This window comes from Polyodon spathula, chromosome 15 (genome assembly GCF_017654505.1).
Source record: "Polyodon spathula isolate WHYD16114869_AA chromosome 15, ASM1765450v1, whole genome shotgun sequence".
NCBI classification, from domain to species: domain Eukaryota; kingdom Metazoa; phylum Chordata; class Actinopteri; order Acipenseriformes; family Polyodontidae; genus Polyodon; species Polyodon spathula.
Window position 1 is genome coordinate 12,527,068 of NC_054548.1, and position 16,218 is coordinate 12,543,285.

At 37.6% G+C, this 16,218-nt stretch overlaps 1 protein-coding gene across 1 annotated transcript in view; it reads right to left on the reverse strand.

Annotated features, from left to right (window-relative positions):
- Positions 1 to 1,000: 1,000 nt before the first annotated feature.
- The window catches only part of LOC121327937 (transmembrane protein 47-like), a 32,649-nt gene continuing 17,431 nt past the window's right edge, over positions 1,001 to 16,218 (reverse strand). The window contains exon 3 of the mRNA XM_041272297.1: positions 1,001 to 2,745. Within this exon, the coding sequence (XP_041128231.1) occupies positions 2,567 to 2,745 (179 nt within the window). The 3' untranslated portion in view covers positions 1,001 to 2,566. The remainder of the gene's footprint in view (positions 2,746 to 16,218) is intronic.

A 16,218-nucleotide genomic window follows, 5' to 3' on the forward strand; every position in this document is an offset into this window, starting at 1 on the left:
TATTTCCTGCACTAATGCAGGAGGAAATCGGGGATACGTCGCAAGATCCTTTCATCATGTCTGCTTAGTGATATCAAAAATGTTTGTGAACGAGGTGAATTTATAGTAAAGTAAGGTTTTTAAAGGGTGAGTGTCTCTGTGCGACACAATATTTATATATATATATATAATATATATATATATATATATATATATATATATATATATATATATATAGTGGTAGTAGTTGTAGTATCTGGAGGTGGTATTGGAACAGTGAGAGGTTGGCCTAAAACAACACCATAACACATATGCATATGTTGCATCGTCTTCTTCATAACAAGGGGTGACAGGTACAATATATTTGTACAATACAGGCAGATGAAAGGGCAATAGAAATAGGGACGCTAACAGAAAGGTTTAGTTTTGATACTATAACACTGAAAGCTTAATTACATGTATTTTATGCTAATGGTATGGTGTAATATATTATAGTGTATTATATTGTATTTCAAAATCACGGGCAATGTTAGTATAGTACATCAGAAATATTTAAGAAACTGCAAGCAGGCACTCTTTCCAAAAGTGAAGATTAGGTATTTGCCAAAATATATATAATTTGTTGAGACCTATTGTGTAATGCTAATCAGTTATTTTGCTGTAATTCAAAATGCAAAAAAATACGATCCATCAAACGTCAATAAGTCTTCGTTATCACTTTCATTAATTTAATCCAGTAAAAGTAATCACCCCTCACTATAGATTAAGACAGCTTAAGCTGGAATGTTAATTTTATAGTTTCTTGTTTCTGCAGTAAATATAATTATAGTTTTATCTTTAAAAAATGCTGATAGTAATGCAATTGTGTGACATATACATTTTCCCCCACTGGCTAGAGGCTAAGTTATGTGTTATTTGAAGAGACAGATGAGAGCTTTAGATTCCTCAAAGGTATCCTGTAGTGGTAAGGGCCAAGCCAAGAATAAAGTCAAAGAAAATCAATGTGTTGCTTTTTTTTCAATTTGTGAGTTGTCACAGGGAATTGTCACACTTTTGAGGTCACAAATTGATAGCCTGTGAAATGTGCCCCCTTATATATACAACAACGTTTCTGAGTCCTTGAATTAAAGAAACACAGAAATAACTGACCACTCTCCTTAAGATAAAAAGTATGAAACACTAAACTGCTGAAGATACATAACTGCTAGATCTAGTTAAAAACCGAAAGAGGTTTAACAGTCAAGGCAGTAAACATGACAAACGTGCTTAGACCTTTGCTGGGGTAATACAAATAATCTTTGCAAACATGCACAGTACCAAGCCATTACTGTATGCTGGCTCATGTCTTCAACACAGTGTGTTTATTAGACACACATGGTATATTCTCTTGGATGTCGACCTGTACAATATTTTTTGTAATTATCCATTCATCCAAGCTCTGTCACTGTGATCATTTCTCTTTTAAGAAAGAGTTTAGCTAATGCTGTGGATTGATATCGACTTGAACTACAAGACCTGTGGTCCTGAAATGGAGAAAAATAGCAACAGAAGGATTTTGGCAACCTTGACCTACTCTGCTTGAAGTAGACTAGTGTCCTAATTTTTTTTTTTTTCTTCTGTAGGTTTCTCGTAAAAAAAAAAAAAAGAAAGTTTATGGTCCTCTTGATTTGATAGGATTACTAAAAAATGGTGTAGTTTTAATCAAATGAATCCTCAGCTGCAAAGCCTGGTCGCAGAACATATGTAACAGCAAGTTTTGGTCTTCACAATATTCTTGGACTGCAAGTCGTCTCCAAAAGTTGTCTGCTTCATGCAAACCACATAATTCCCTGGGTATGCATTGAACAGGTGTTTTCTTCAAGTCCAAGTCAACTTGATCTTTCCCTTTGGTGGCTCAGGGGCAACTGCAGTTCTGCTATATAGAGAAACAGTTTGCAACACTGGAGAGCTGAGGCACAATCACATGCCTCTTAATTGGAATCGCATGTCTTTCCCTTTCTATCTTTGCCCATGAACTTCCCAATGTTCATAGTACAGCTACTGGTGAAAATAGCTGGAAAATCAGATGTTTCTGAAGACCTGTACTGGAAGGTCCTCAAAAGAATGTTAGTTGGTACAATTACCTAACATCCTTAATTCTGTTCTGTTTGTTTTGTTGTTTTGTTTTGTAGTCACTCACAGCGAGTTTGCTTCTGTGTTGGAATCAGACAGCCACTTTTTTTCTTGATCACCAACCCTGTGGCACAATTTTTATAATACTTATATTACTGCTTTTATAATACTTATAATATTTAGTTAGGACAGCAAGCACATTTCCATTGTGCGATCTCTTGTTTCTCCATGTATTCGTTTATTGTCAGCATCTTTAAAAGTGTCAGATTTGGTCAGTTCAGTAGTTTGGTCAGTTAATCTCTAGAAAAACATCAATAGTTTTTAGTTGTTTTTTTCCCCCCACCCAAGTTGTCTTTGTTAGAAGTTTTACTTTTTGCAGCCAAATGCAGAAAAGCGTGACTAAGTATTTTCTTCTCTTCCTACTGATCCATGCATTAGATCAGCACTGTAGTTGACGCTGTGAGGACACTCAGTGCTAGTAGTAGTCTTCATAGTTCTTGGGATTCAAACAGTAGAGGATTGCACTCCCAAAGGAGAAAATGGTAGCTCCCCAGGCTAGCCCATAACCCCAGTTGAACTCATGGTACATTCTCAAGCTGACGGACTCAATAAATTTGATAGGATACAGGACGAGGCCGCATACCTGAAGAACCACTGAAAAAAAAGAGCATAGTATTAATTAGTGGTATAGTTTTAACAGTTAAGAATAGAGAGTTAAAAAAGATATGTCACACATACACTTAAATGTTCTTTCTCAATCTGAAAGAGCATTCCATTGGCACACTTAAGTGAGCACCAACACTCATGTATTGTAGCATGGCTGATAATCTTACCCAGTAGTTGAGACATTTAAAGGTAGTAGGTTTCCCATTGTGCCATCACTTCATGCAAACTGTGCAGCTCAGAGTTCTTTATTGGTTAGAGCAGTGGTTCCCAAACTTCAGAAATATTATTTTTTGCTGTGCCCCCTTCCTCCCTAGTAAACAGTACAATATTAAAATAAATATGATTTTTCTAAAATAACACATTGTGACGTCACGTGTAAAATGAAAGCATGTGCCACACAGGCAGTAGCTTGGTGCTCGAATTCAGCATTTATTAGCACAGGAAAAATAAAATAACAAAACAAAATAACAAAATCTCTCTGTGCTAAATTCCAGTCTACCTCTCGCTCTCACTGAGGCAACCTCTCTGTCACTCACTCGCTCTCCCACTGTGCTCATGCATGCACTCCTATTGATCTCTTCACACTAAACCACGCCCTCCATCCACCATCCATTCGGACAATGTTATAATATATATTTTGAAGATGGATACACTTTATTACAAAATCACTATTCGTAATTGTATTAACAGCAATACATAGTCACTTATTCTCGTTCTTCATTCCATATTTAAATGAGAAAGGAGGTGGAGGACTTAAAAGCCCATTTAATTGGGTTTCACAGCCAAACCCTGTAAATTAAACTGATCGTACTATTGTTATTAGTAGTATTGTTATTACAGTATACGTTTTATTTATCTCACGGTCTGGTTTTACTAGTAACGCCCTTGGTGCTTATGGTCTTAATCTACAACCATTGAAACACTTTTAAACCATCCATTGATAAAAGTGTAATAAAGAAAACGAGGGTGCAACATTTTAATAACTGACTAGTGTGTTAATGTTAATTCAATTCCGAATAGTTATTTTTTTATAACGTTATAAAATATTTATTCATAAAATATTGAACCCTCGTTGTCCGTTTTCTGCATGGAGCACAATCCATAAATTAAACTAAAACTTTTTTTTTTTTTTGAACAAAATGTAAAACATGCTGCTGCACTTTGTAAGAACAATTGCCATGATTCACCCCACAACTTTCAAATAAAGGAGAGCTGGGCTGGACCATAGAATCGCTGAGCTACGATAAGTCTGAAACAACGCAAACTATGTGGACAGGGATTGGTCAGATTTCACAGGGGGTTGGTCAGATTAAACATGATCCCTGCCTGGGCAGTTGATCGGTCAATCATCCTGGAGGCGGGCCCACCGAGTCTGTCACTTACCTTGAAGCTTTTACAATTGTCAGGAAGTCAGAAAACAGTATTTTCAGGTATTGTCAGGTATTAGCACCTCCTTAATAACCTCACAGCCCCACAGTTTGAAAACCACTGGGTTAGAGGCACAGTCTTACATGAATTCAAAGGTTCTGAATAAGATATAGATTAAACCTGTTGTTCTTTACCAGTCTCTTCTAAAATGGTCTTTGGTCAAGGAAATAGCTGAGTAATAAGTCAATTCTTATAGTCGACACCACTGATAGCAGCATCAATCTATCTAAGTACAGACTTTAATTGCATAAAGAAGCGCAGAGGTGAGATTGCAGGGTTTGAGCATGTTCTAGTTGTCTAAGCAATTAACCTTAGTCTGAAGTGACCACCTTGCACACGGTTTACTGTAGATTTTGCCTCCAAACCTGTAATGGATTTATTAGAAACCCAGAGGACGCAGTGTACAGAAACTCGTCATAGTCACATAATATTTGCACCTCAAATAATCACATAGTACCTCAAAACATATCGTACTATAGCCAAAATGTCTATAGGTGGATTGGAGTGTATGGTACAAGTTTAGTGAGGATGAGTTATCACTTTACAGACAATACTCTAGATCAGTGTACCACCAATTTCTTCAAAACTTAAAAAAAATCAGGAAGCTCTAATAAGTGACAAAATATCACTTTGCCATGTGGATCCAGTTAGTTAGACACACGGCCTATTGGGATGTGAGAAAAAAAGAAGGCAGCCCAGACTTGAGTCATTAAAGAAAAACATTTTGCTCAGAGGCTTCCCAAAAGGTCAAATATACCAGCGTTTTCAAACATGCCAAATACAATGAGTGCAGGAACAGTAATAGGGTAATTATCCATATAATGGGACAACAACAAGATAATGAAAAATACTGTGTAAATTCAGAGGATATAAAACACTGCTTTAACCTTTTCTCTTAAACACCTTTGCCTGTGTTGGGCTCTTACCTTCCAGGTGTTAATATCCTCAAATCAGAATTATATTGTTTAAATAAAATATTTAATAAAACAGGTGTGTAGTCAACCTTTTGTTCATAAAATAAAACTTGGTTCATTATGCAGCTTGCATAGTGGCACAGCAGTCACTTTGTCTAGGTGCATTCGAGAAGTTTATTTCTTACTCTGTCACTTTTAATTGTTACTTTAACTGTTACTCTGTTACCTCTTAATGGAGTCAATACAAATCCTAATAAGCATATTTCTGTTCAAGTTAAATGATATTTTTTTAAACACATAAAAGGAGAGAAATTAGATGACTAATCATTTTACTTATAAAAGAAAAATACAACCGAGAACAGAAAACACTGCATACAACTTCTAAAGAAGAAACATCTGAAGAAGACGTGTTCAGAACATGCACATTTGAAACCAATAGTAAGAGTCACTACACATGTCATCTTAATGGCAGTCTTTTTAGAATTCACTTCAGTTTTGCATTATTTTTTTAATACATAAAAGAAACACAAGACAGATGAGTTCCATTTGTAGGAAAGCTGCTGTGCCAGTAACATAATTAATCTGCAAATTCTAACATCATATTCGGACATCCATACCGACATTTATTGTTGAAATGTTGCAGAGGTAAGAAAAATGTGGCAAAGGACAAAATTCAGGCAATTAAAAACAGACTTTTCACACACAAATGTCACCTGAATAGACAAATTATAACAGGTTGAAATGACACAGCTGATTTTGAAGCGTGCTTAAATTGGCGTAGTCATCTATACCTGGAAATAAATGCATTTACTGCAGTTCTGGAGAACATCCTGATTTTTTGCCCCACTCTCCCTGAAAGAAGGTTCAGGTATAAAAGCTGGGCTAAATGTTAGTCCATCTTATGAGTTGAACAGAATACTCCCAGTTTGCTCACACTGTTCTCTGTGCATTTCACTAAGCACAGTTGTTATAACCTTTACCATGGCACACAATAAAAAAGAATAACTATGCGGTAGTAGAAGTTACAGGTTCACTACATGTGTCTTGTTGTTAAAATATTTTGCATTGTGAAACTTTCCAGGAGAAACAGGTTCAGTTCCTGAGAAAAATTGCTTTCACAGTTTATTAAGCTGAATGTCAAAACTTTATGTTCACCAGCCATGTATTTATTAACTGTTTCATATGTAAGTAATAGCAGTCATTATGCTTAATTCATTTGTGTGACTACTCTGCAGGTTAAAATGACTGTGTAATTACAGATTGGTATGAATGGTATTAATTCACATGCTGCGAATTGCAGCTTGTAAAACAAAATTACTAAGGCATCAGATGATTCTTAATGGTTATGATTAGGGATAGGTATTGGGGCTGGGGTTGCTTAAGGTTAGGGTTGGGTTAGGATCAGGGTGGGTTGATGTTGGAGAGGTCCCGAGCTTTGGAAGTGAAAGGCGGGAGTGCTTGCCAAATGCCCTAGAATCATCTGATGCTGAGGACAGTTTCTAGTAGACATTCCGTTCTGCTGCGCTTCACTCACCCCTGTGGTGTATACTGATGACGTCTATTACGAGTTGTGCAAGTCTGTATTCTGCAGCAATATCCCTCTCGGTGAGACAGACACAGAACCCAAATCAAATTATAAACTTCCTCCAGGGATCTAATGAAATAACCCACAAGTTATTAGAGGAACAAGTAGAACAAGGTGCCAGAGAAATGGAGATGTTCCGTGAAGCTCAGAACAGACTCATTGATGTTTTGGCAACAATTGCAACTGCTTTAAGTCAGAGGCAGACATAATGACTATATGTTGTGTTAATCTAATTAGTAAAAACATTACATTTGCACAAAATGTTATCTTTAACTAGGCACACTGTTTTTCATTTTGTATTTACCTGACCGCTTTTCCATAAATGTATATAGTTCTATTTAAAAAAAATATAAGTAGAAAACATTTTTATGATTTTACTATTAATCTAATAAATGTGTCTGTCAGTTCAATGTGTTTACTTCTTTACTTAAAGTAAAATAATGCATTACAGGTTAACCGAATACCCAATTGTGTTTTATACTATAAAATTATTACATAATAAAACGTAATTGGAAAACAAATATAAATATAAAATTTAAACACATTTTTTCTAAATAATAATTTTTAAGAATAGCCTATTATTTAACCACAATGTAAACCCTAACAACGGTTCTTAGTTATTTAACATAATTTAACATAAAATATTTATTTTGTTGATTTAACTAATTTATTTGAACCCTCTCATGTGCAAATTATCATTAAAAGCTTAAAATAAATGATCCTTTTGAATTTTACTCATGAGTTAGGTTTACAAAAAAACAAAAACTTTACATTTGGGTTAATTATCCATACATCCTCATTTGCATATTTGAGGTTATAGGAATACTTATATGATATGCACAAAAAACAATAAATAACATGTGCCACAACTACTGGGTACATTTCAAGAAGAGCTGTGGAGTTTTGATGCAATGACAGGTTTTCGATTTTCGTAGGCCACACACTGGAAAACCACTGATTATTTAACAGACCTCCGAATCCCAAAAATGAGGCGTTCCTAAGCAAAGCCAGGTCATGTGGTGCGGAAATGAAATTATCATAAAACATAGACAGGCCGTTCCAATGCTGAATAAGAGCGGGCCTCATTTTAATGTCTTGATATAGGAGTCCAAGTTTTTTGCTGTTGATGCAAGAGCAAGTAATCGAGATATAAACATCCTTCCCTGCGGTATAATGCGAATTGTAAATTTGAAATGCCCCAGCAAACAGAGCAGTGCACGTTTCCTGAACGTTTTAGTGATCTGAAAGTTCTGGATAAGAAAATGAATGTGATTGAGTTTATTATCCAATCCTCCACTAACAACCCAGAAACTATTCTCTACATTCAACTCCCTCCTCAACCCTCCACCACTCCTCCTCCCTCCTCTATCTTCTCTGACGACTTTGCCCCGTCTCCTCTTAAATCTCTAATATCCACAAACTCTTCAACACCTCTCCCCCCCCCCACCTGCTCCAACTCCAACACTCTGTGTCTCCCCTACTAACTCACCCTCCTTCTCTCCCCTCTCAGACACTGACCTCTCCTCCTTCCTCCAGGGCCACAAACCCACCATGTGTGCACTGGACCCTCTTCCCACTCAGTTCTTTCAAGCTGCTACTCCTGCCCTACTCCTCTTCATCTCGTCCCATATCAACACCTCTCTTCTCTCTGGCCTCTTTCCTTCTGCCTTCAAACAAGCCTCTATCACCCCCTCCTTAAAAAACCTACCCTCGACCTCACCTCCCTCCAGAACTACCATCCTGTCTCCCTCTTACTCTTCCCCTTTAAAACCCTCGAGCGGGCAGTACACTGCCCGCTCTCTGCTTTCCTGTCTAACCACTCTCTGCTCGATCCTCTCCAATCTGGTTTCCACTCTTCTCACTGAAACTGCTCTCCTGTCTGTCACTAACTCGATAAACTGCTTCTCTTTCCTCTGTCCCAATTTTCATTGATCTCTGCTGTCTTTGACACTGTCGATCACTCTATTCTCTCGCTGACCTGGGAATCTCCGGCACTGCTCTGGCCTGGTTCTCCTCCTACCTGTCCAACCACACCTACCAGGTAACCTGGCGCGACTCAACCTCCACACCTCCCCCTCTTTCAACATGAGACCCTTTCTTCCATTTCTCCCACCATTACAGTTCCTCTGGAATCTACCACGCTCTCTCCCTCCTCCTCAGCCAAGAACTTTGGAGTAACCCTCGACCCGTCTCCAGAACGCCACTGCTCGTCTGGTGTTCTCTCTGCCTCGCTTCTCCCACGCTACTCCACTGCTCTGCTCCTGAAAGTTAATTGAGTAGCAAAATAAAACTTTTCTTCCCAGCATATCCCAAACAGGTGGCAAAGAGAAGGATGGATTGGCATTACTTTAAATGAGTCTGATATATCTGCTTTTGCTAATCAAGAACTGCAGCCTGCTAACTTAATTTCATGAATTGCATCTGAGATGGTAATGTAATGAAGATAAAATTGATTGTGAGGAATGAGTGAGTTGATGCTGCTGGTGCTTGAACCCCATGGTGCTCATGGTGCTGATAAATGATGAGATGAGTTTTTTTTCTTTCCTGACATTTTCCGAGTGGCATTGCCAATAGGATTAATCACGTAGATTGGAAATGTGGGAGCTGAAAATGGGCTGGCTATAAATCCTTTTTTAAATTTATTTATTGTTTCAATGAGAAATTGAACTGGCTCTGGTTATTGATTAGCAGAATGGAAATTTTTGCTTTGAAAAGGGTGAAGAATAAATTTGACTGGTAGAAAAAAGTTTTTCCAGTCCATCGATTAAGTCGAACAGGTGAAAATCTTGTCGAGATGATTCCGAAGTTTTTGTGATAGTACCAAAATGTTTACAGGAGTGGAGACTGTGAGCTTTGAAGAAAGTCTCTTGGGAGCTGCTTGGCAACTTGTGAATGTGAATGCAATTGCATTGTCTGTTTGAACAGAAACCAGTATTTAAATTACTGCAGATTTGTCTTCCTGAAAATGGGATTCTGCGCTCGTATTTGTCTTGCCTTGTGGGGGCTGAAAAATGTATGGAGTTGGGGATGGAGATTCTGTTTGAATAGCGAGGTCTGGAGAAGGTTGATGCTATGGCCACTTTCAGGCAGAGATGCTGAGTGACCAGTGGAATCGCAGTCCCTGCATGTGTTAGCTCTGAAGCCGCCGAAAATCCTGTTGAACAGATCTGAATCAGGTTGTGCCCAGTCAATGATGTGATTATCTGCTGCCAATATAGCTGCTGCTTTTGCTGAGAATGCTTTGTGACAGTCAAAAAACATGGTCCCTCCATATCTCACAGACAGGTCCACAATGTATAATTCGTAGGAGTCTAGTTCTGCGGTTTGTGTATACTAAACATAGTACACCAATAATGAAACTAGATTGACGTCCTTACCTTCTAGGGGCTAGTGAGTAACGGCGGGCTGTGGTTGAGGAAGCTGAACCACATGCTGTTGCAGTAGCGAGGTTATAGATCGGAGGCTCTACTGTAGAGAGAGAGATTAGAGCAGAACCGGAAGTGACTGTAGCTGCCACTGATTTGTTTACTGCAAGAATGGAGAATATTGAAAAAGTTGAACTTTGCTTCTCTTGCACGGTATTAGACACCCGTTTACCCAAATCGCTCAGTTTGGTACTGGCTGAAGGTAATGTGCCGGCGAATGGCTGCATGAATGTTTTTATTTTATGAAATATCAGGGAGTGTCAATGTGCTGGCTGCACGGATGTCTTGCTCTGGTGCAAATTGCCTGTTGTCTGGTCGAGGATGCTGAACAGTCGAGCACGGCTGGGGAGCTTTCTTGGGTCAAAAAACAGGCTCAGCCGAAATGGAATTAACAGTAAAGAAGAAAAAGCGTCTCTCGATTGCTCCCTGCTGGGATCGCGCTGCCATTTTTAAGAAAGGTCTTTATCAGCTTGTTGAGCATCCAGTCCTTCCAGTATAGTTGCTCAAGAGGTGCATCCTTCACCCTGAGTCGCTTTGATCGACAGTGATTAAGTCCCTGGCTGACAGGTAGAGATAAATTATCCTGGTCGGGATGCACCTGTTGAGATCTTATGGAAACACAGGATGGAGAGAAGAATGTCCTACTACAGACAAGAAATCGTGAAACTCTGCTGAATCCGAGGAAGAGAATTGCTGTGAGCACTCCATATTAAATGCTCTTTTGCTGAATGAACGTAATAGGCCTAGCTAATAGACTATCATTTCCTAAGTGCATCTTTAATCACTATATATATATATATATATATATATATATATATATATATATATATATATATAGTAGAGGACCTGATCTCCCAGAAAACTCCCTTTTGTGCTTCTTGTCGTAGTAAAAGTAAGTCTGGTACTTGAAATTGTTTAGTGGATTGGGTTTTCATTGAAGCATGTCATGAGACATTGTCGAACTGTTCTCCACGGTTTGACAACAGGAACTCATCGTCGGTTCGACTGTGTAACTTTTCTTCAAAAGTAGGGGGCAGTATCTGCCAGGAAGCTGAAAACGAGGTCGCTCACGTTGTTCTTCTGGTAGCAGCCAGTGCCACATTGCATTGAAGTTTTCAGCACGCCGCTCACATATGTTATGAAGCACACAGTTTACACTAGTTAAGTTTGCGTAGTTTACATACACAGAGTATACTTGTCATTACAGCAGTGTTAATGTCCAACACTTAGGTAGTTAATTTTACAGTAAAGGGGTGCTAGTTATACACTGAAAGAGATTTACATTTAACTACCATAGTGTTACATGTTTTACACTATGGAAGTGTTATGTTTTTTGTTTCAAAAGTGTACGTTTTACACTGTGGAGTGTGGAGCCATATGTACACTGGAAAAGTGTTAGACTGGACTCTACAGAGTTGCTTTAATACTGGCCAACTTGCTGTGTATTAAAATAGTCAGTGTTGTACTCTTGGAGCAATGAGTGGTATGTGACTTCCATCAATTGCTCCAACACACATTGGCACACCCCATCTGTAGTGGAAATAGTCACCAGTGTTTCTAATTCTTCACCTGAAGGGTTAGTTAGATATTTGGGATGTAAAACGTCCACAATAGCCTTTCACACATCCTTAACACAATGATGGACAGTGGTTTTGCTGACATCGAGCAGCAAAGCTTTATAGTGAGCTTCCATAGTACAACAGCTACACTCTTCTCAGTGGGTACTGCTTTACCCATTACAGTGTTGTCATGTTCCAGATTTAGTCGGAGTACATTGCAGATGAAATTAAATGTTTGTTTTGACAAAATGTGTCATCCAATCTGACTCTGAACACTGAAAATTAATAATTATTTGCCACCAATCAGATGTTCTTGTTTTGGACCATATGCTTTTTTTTTTCTATTGTCATCAAGCACATTAGCCTCTGTTAAAAAATTATAAATATGACTACAAGATGTTTAAGTTTAAAAATTAATTAAATGTATATATATTTTTAATTAAGGTAATACATGTTGTAAACGTCTTTTATTTTTAACATAACTAAATGCTTATAACTTTAAATTACAGTCTATAGTATTAGTATAACTGCTGTATGTTTAAAAAGTACTTTCACTGAATTAGGGGATGCAATATAATGGCTTTGTGTCAGGTATTGGGAGGGGAAAGGGAGAACTATTACAATATTAGAATTAGAATATTAGACCAGCGCAACATACTTTATAACTTTATATCTCTGTCTCTTGATTTGTATCTATATCCTTTTTATTAGTATCTCTCTTGTCCTTCTCCTCCTTGAGCTCACTTGTAAAACACCAAAATTGGTTTGAACAAACAAAATAAAAAAGCTGAAAGAAAAACGTAATCATAAGCTCTAAATCATCCATGGCTATAAAGTTCCAGTGATGATTACTGTATGAGACTGATATTGAGATAAGTAGCCCACTGTTTTTCAATTTAAAAAAATTCACAACGATGACTTCACACACAATGTATAGATTTCAAATTGTAGCGTGGAAGAGCTGGTCAGCCACTGAACCAAACCGGATCATTTTTAGGCAGTCCCATGGAAACAAGCCATAAATGTGTTACTATGGCCAGATTACATTGCCATTCTAATTAGGATGTATATATATATATATGGAGGCTATGCTTACTGGAAGGATAACGAAGTGGGTGCCCTGCAGGGTTATTCTCTTTGCTGTACCTAACCTTGAAAGTGTTATGTCCTTTATCAGCTCTCCAACACTACAACACATTCAAAACAACATAACAACTATAAATACCTTTTTTTTTTATCTACAGACTCAGGAAAATCACTATAAAAAAGTATTATTGATAGGTAAACATATAGGATTTTATGTATTTATTTATTTTTTTAACTGCTAAATAAAGATCCTGGTGTTCTTCACAGAAGATATTAATTATTCACAATGAATCATTTCCAACTAATTTTAATAAATAACGTACATTGTAAGGTGGGATTCCCTCAAAATATTGCATTATGTACAGTTGGGTAGACATTATTCTTTACAAAAAGCCATCAAGAGATCCACAGCTATTGTACAAATAAGCAGAATTAAAAACATAATGCATGTATATTCTTATGTCAACCATTTATTGCAGGCCACTGGTTAATTGCTCACTGGCTAGATATAATCAGTGCTGATGTCTGTGTTAATAGTCTGTCCTTGAATCCAGCTCAGCCACTTCCTGACCCTAGGGCATGTTACTTCACCTCCTTGGACTTCAAGTCCACTCAGCCATAAAAAAAAGGCTGCAAGCCAAAAACTGTGAGTTATCTCTTCAAAGAATAAAATACCAGATTTATACAAAAGTAATATGTGATGTTATAGAACAAGCCACAGGGCGTTGCAATTTATGATAAATATGTAATTCCTATCAGCCTTTGCCTTGATATTCACTGAGGCCTGTGGTTTTGGACCAAAGGTCATTCATTGCTTATTTATTAAAAGACATCAGGGCTCAGCACACCTGCAGTGGATTCACATTATCCTCTACGCCTCTTAAAAGAAACACTTGATCCTGCAATATACATATAAATAGATAGATAGACAGATAGATAGACAGACAGACAGACAGACAGACAGACAGACAGGAAAAACGATCAAAATATTTTATTTGTACCCTGAAAACATAACACGCGGGTTTAACCACTAGTTAATGATACTGACTAAACTAAAACCCTCCAGCAGTAATAAGCAGGTCTTGGATACATCAAAGATTTGAGGAGATTTTAACTGAACCATTCCATTCACTTTCTACTTAGATCCCTCTTTGTACTATTGAGATTCACCTGTGCTGACCCTGGTAAGTACCAAGTGAATAACAAAAGAGAAAGTACCGAGCAGCAAAAACAATACGCATCCTGCATCTATTACATCAAAATGTGTTAAGATTAATGACAGCACATGAATGCATTAGCATGAGGCAAGTTATTTTAAAAAGACCATTACACAGTAGACATTTGGGTAAATAGTTGATTCTTGGATAAACATTCTTCAAGCCTGTTTATAGTTGAATAACATCCCTCCAACAGATTTGTGAATGACATATTTCTGCTTTGTGTATTTTCTTGGAAAGCAAAAGGGGTGCAAAAGACATATTTGCTGCAGGAACTGAGAGGAAAAAAAACAAGTTCCTTCTCTGTGTTAATTTGTACAGGAGCCAGCAGGGGGCAGCAGAATTATCCTGCATATACTGGAGACATCGGTGATAAAACTGCAGTACTGAAAAGTAAAACCTAATGGCATGACAGTCTTACAAATAGCTTTCTAATCTGTTGCACAGACCAGACATCTCTGTCAGTCCCATTAGCCGTTGACAGGGGGGCCCATTCAGCTGCTTTTTAGCCAAGTGATTGGCAGCAGAGCACAAAGCAATCTGCAAGGCTGACACCTTTGGAGAGTCATACATATTTTTATTACCGTCTCACCATGGGGACACTGGTTTCATTTGCTCGGATAAAAACTCATTAAGCCGTAGGGCCCGTGTTTAAAGTGCCACAACTGTGGTTTAGTTCCAATGGTGCCAGAACATATATTTTTGCCAGTGGTCTTATTGTGCCACACTACTTGTGTTAAGCTGTTTCTAAAGTAGAGCTATTATGCAGATTGCATTCAAGCAGCCTGCTTTTCTGGAGACCTGCCTAACAGTAAAACAAGCATTATCGTTGAAATTTTTAAAAGAGGTGTCACTTTTACATACAGTACAAAGGGCATACATACATATTTGGATTATTTGGCTTTTCGGTTGTCACACATTATTGTATGTGTATTTACTTTGATATCTGTCCATTTTGTGTGTCGATGCTTCCAGCGTCAAAATGCTAAACAGTCATGGCTGCATTTTTATAAATACATGAACTGGGATTTGAAAGCAGTGAGATGCATTTGATTCGTCACCCTCTCTTGAATTCCTCCCCTCTGGTGGATTTTTAAACAACAGGACCCTTAAAACAATACAGGGTGATTTAAAACCGTTCTGCTTTCAATATTTCAGGTGGGCACATTTCTCCATTTTTACCCCTCGAGGTTGTGAGCTCACTCATCTCTCTCAGTCAAATGCAGCTGCTAGATTGTATAAGTGACCTAGTTCCTTCCCAACCCAATTTAGCATTCTAAGTTTCTTTAAGCTTCTATTACTAGTGAGAACAAATTTCTACCATTAGAATAGAGTTTTAACCAGATGAAACTGTAATCAGGTCCTGAATCACACATTTCTAAGCACTGATTTTGGTCTTTAAGTTAAGTGTCAGTATTGCCAGTCTAATTGTTTTCCAAACCCAAGATCTTATCTCTAAGGAAACTATCTTGGTCTAAAAAAATACATGAAAATAGCCTCCCCTTGCCCACAGAACCTGCAACAAACTGCAGTAGCAGGAGGTTATACTGTATATGCCATTGGCTTCACTGCAGATCAAGAAAATGGAAAATTAACCAAATGCTAAATTGCTACTGCTTTACTTATGATACAATGCACTTGTCTTTTTGAATGAGAGTTTATAAGGTACCAATTACAGTTCTGAAATATGGAATACAGTATGGAGTATTAATCCTTTAGCGTTTACATTATATTAGTCCCTTGAAGTTGTTTGTCTAATATAGTAGAGGGATGCAGTCCACTTCTACACTTCATGTCACCATGCGTCAGCGTTTGCTGACTTGGACCAAAATAATAAGAAACAGTTAATCATGTCTAGCCCTGTGACAACTTAAGGGTCAATTGATCTGTTCTTGAATAAAACACTTTATCAAGTGACATTATTACAGGGCATTAAGGTACTGTGGGTACTACAAGCTAAAATACTAAGTTACAATTATAATGTAATTAGCTTCACACTAAAATACAGTCTTGAATCTTGCTTCACCGGCTATTTTTATGCAAGTAGTAAAAATGAAACAATGAAACGACCTGCCAAAAATATGGGATTGATTTAGTTTAACTTGGTTTGTATTTTTTTCTTTTTCAAACGTGTTTCCTAAAACAATATTTATAAAGACTTAATAATGCATACACTGAAGCGTGAGCTACAGCTGCCAAACCCATGTGGACTGAAAGAGGACCATCATTATACAGTCTCTTAATTTA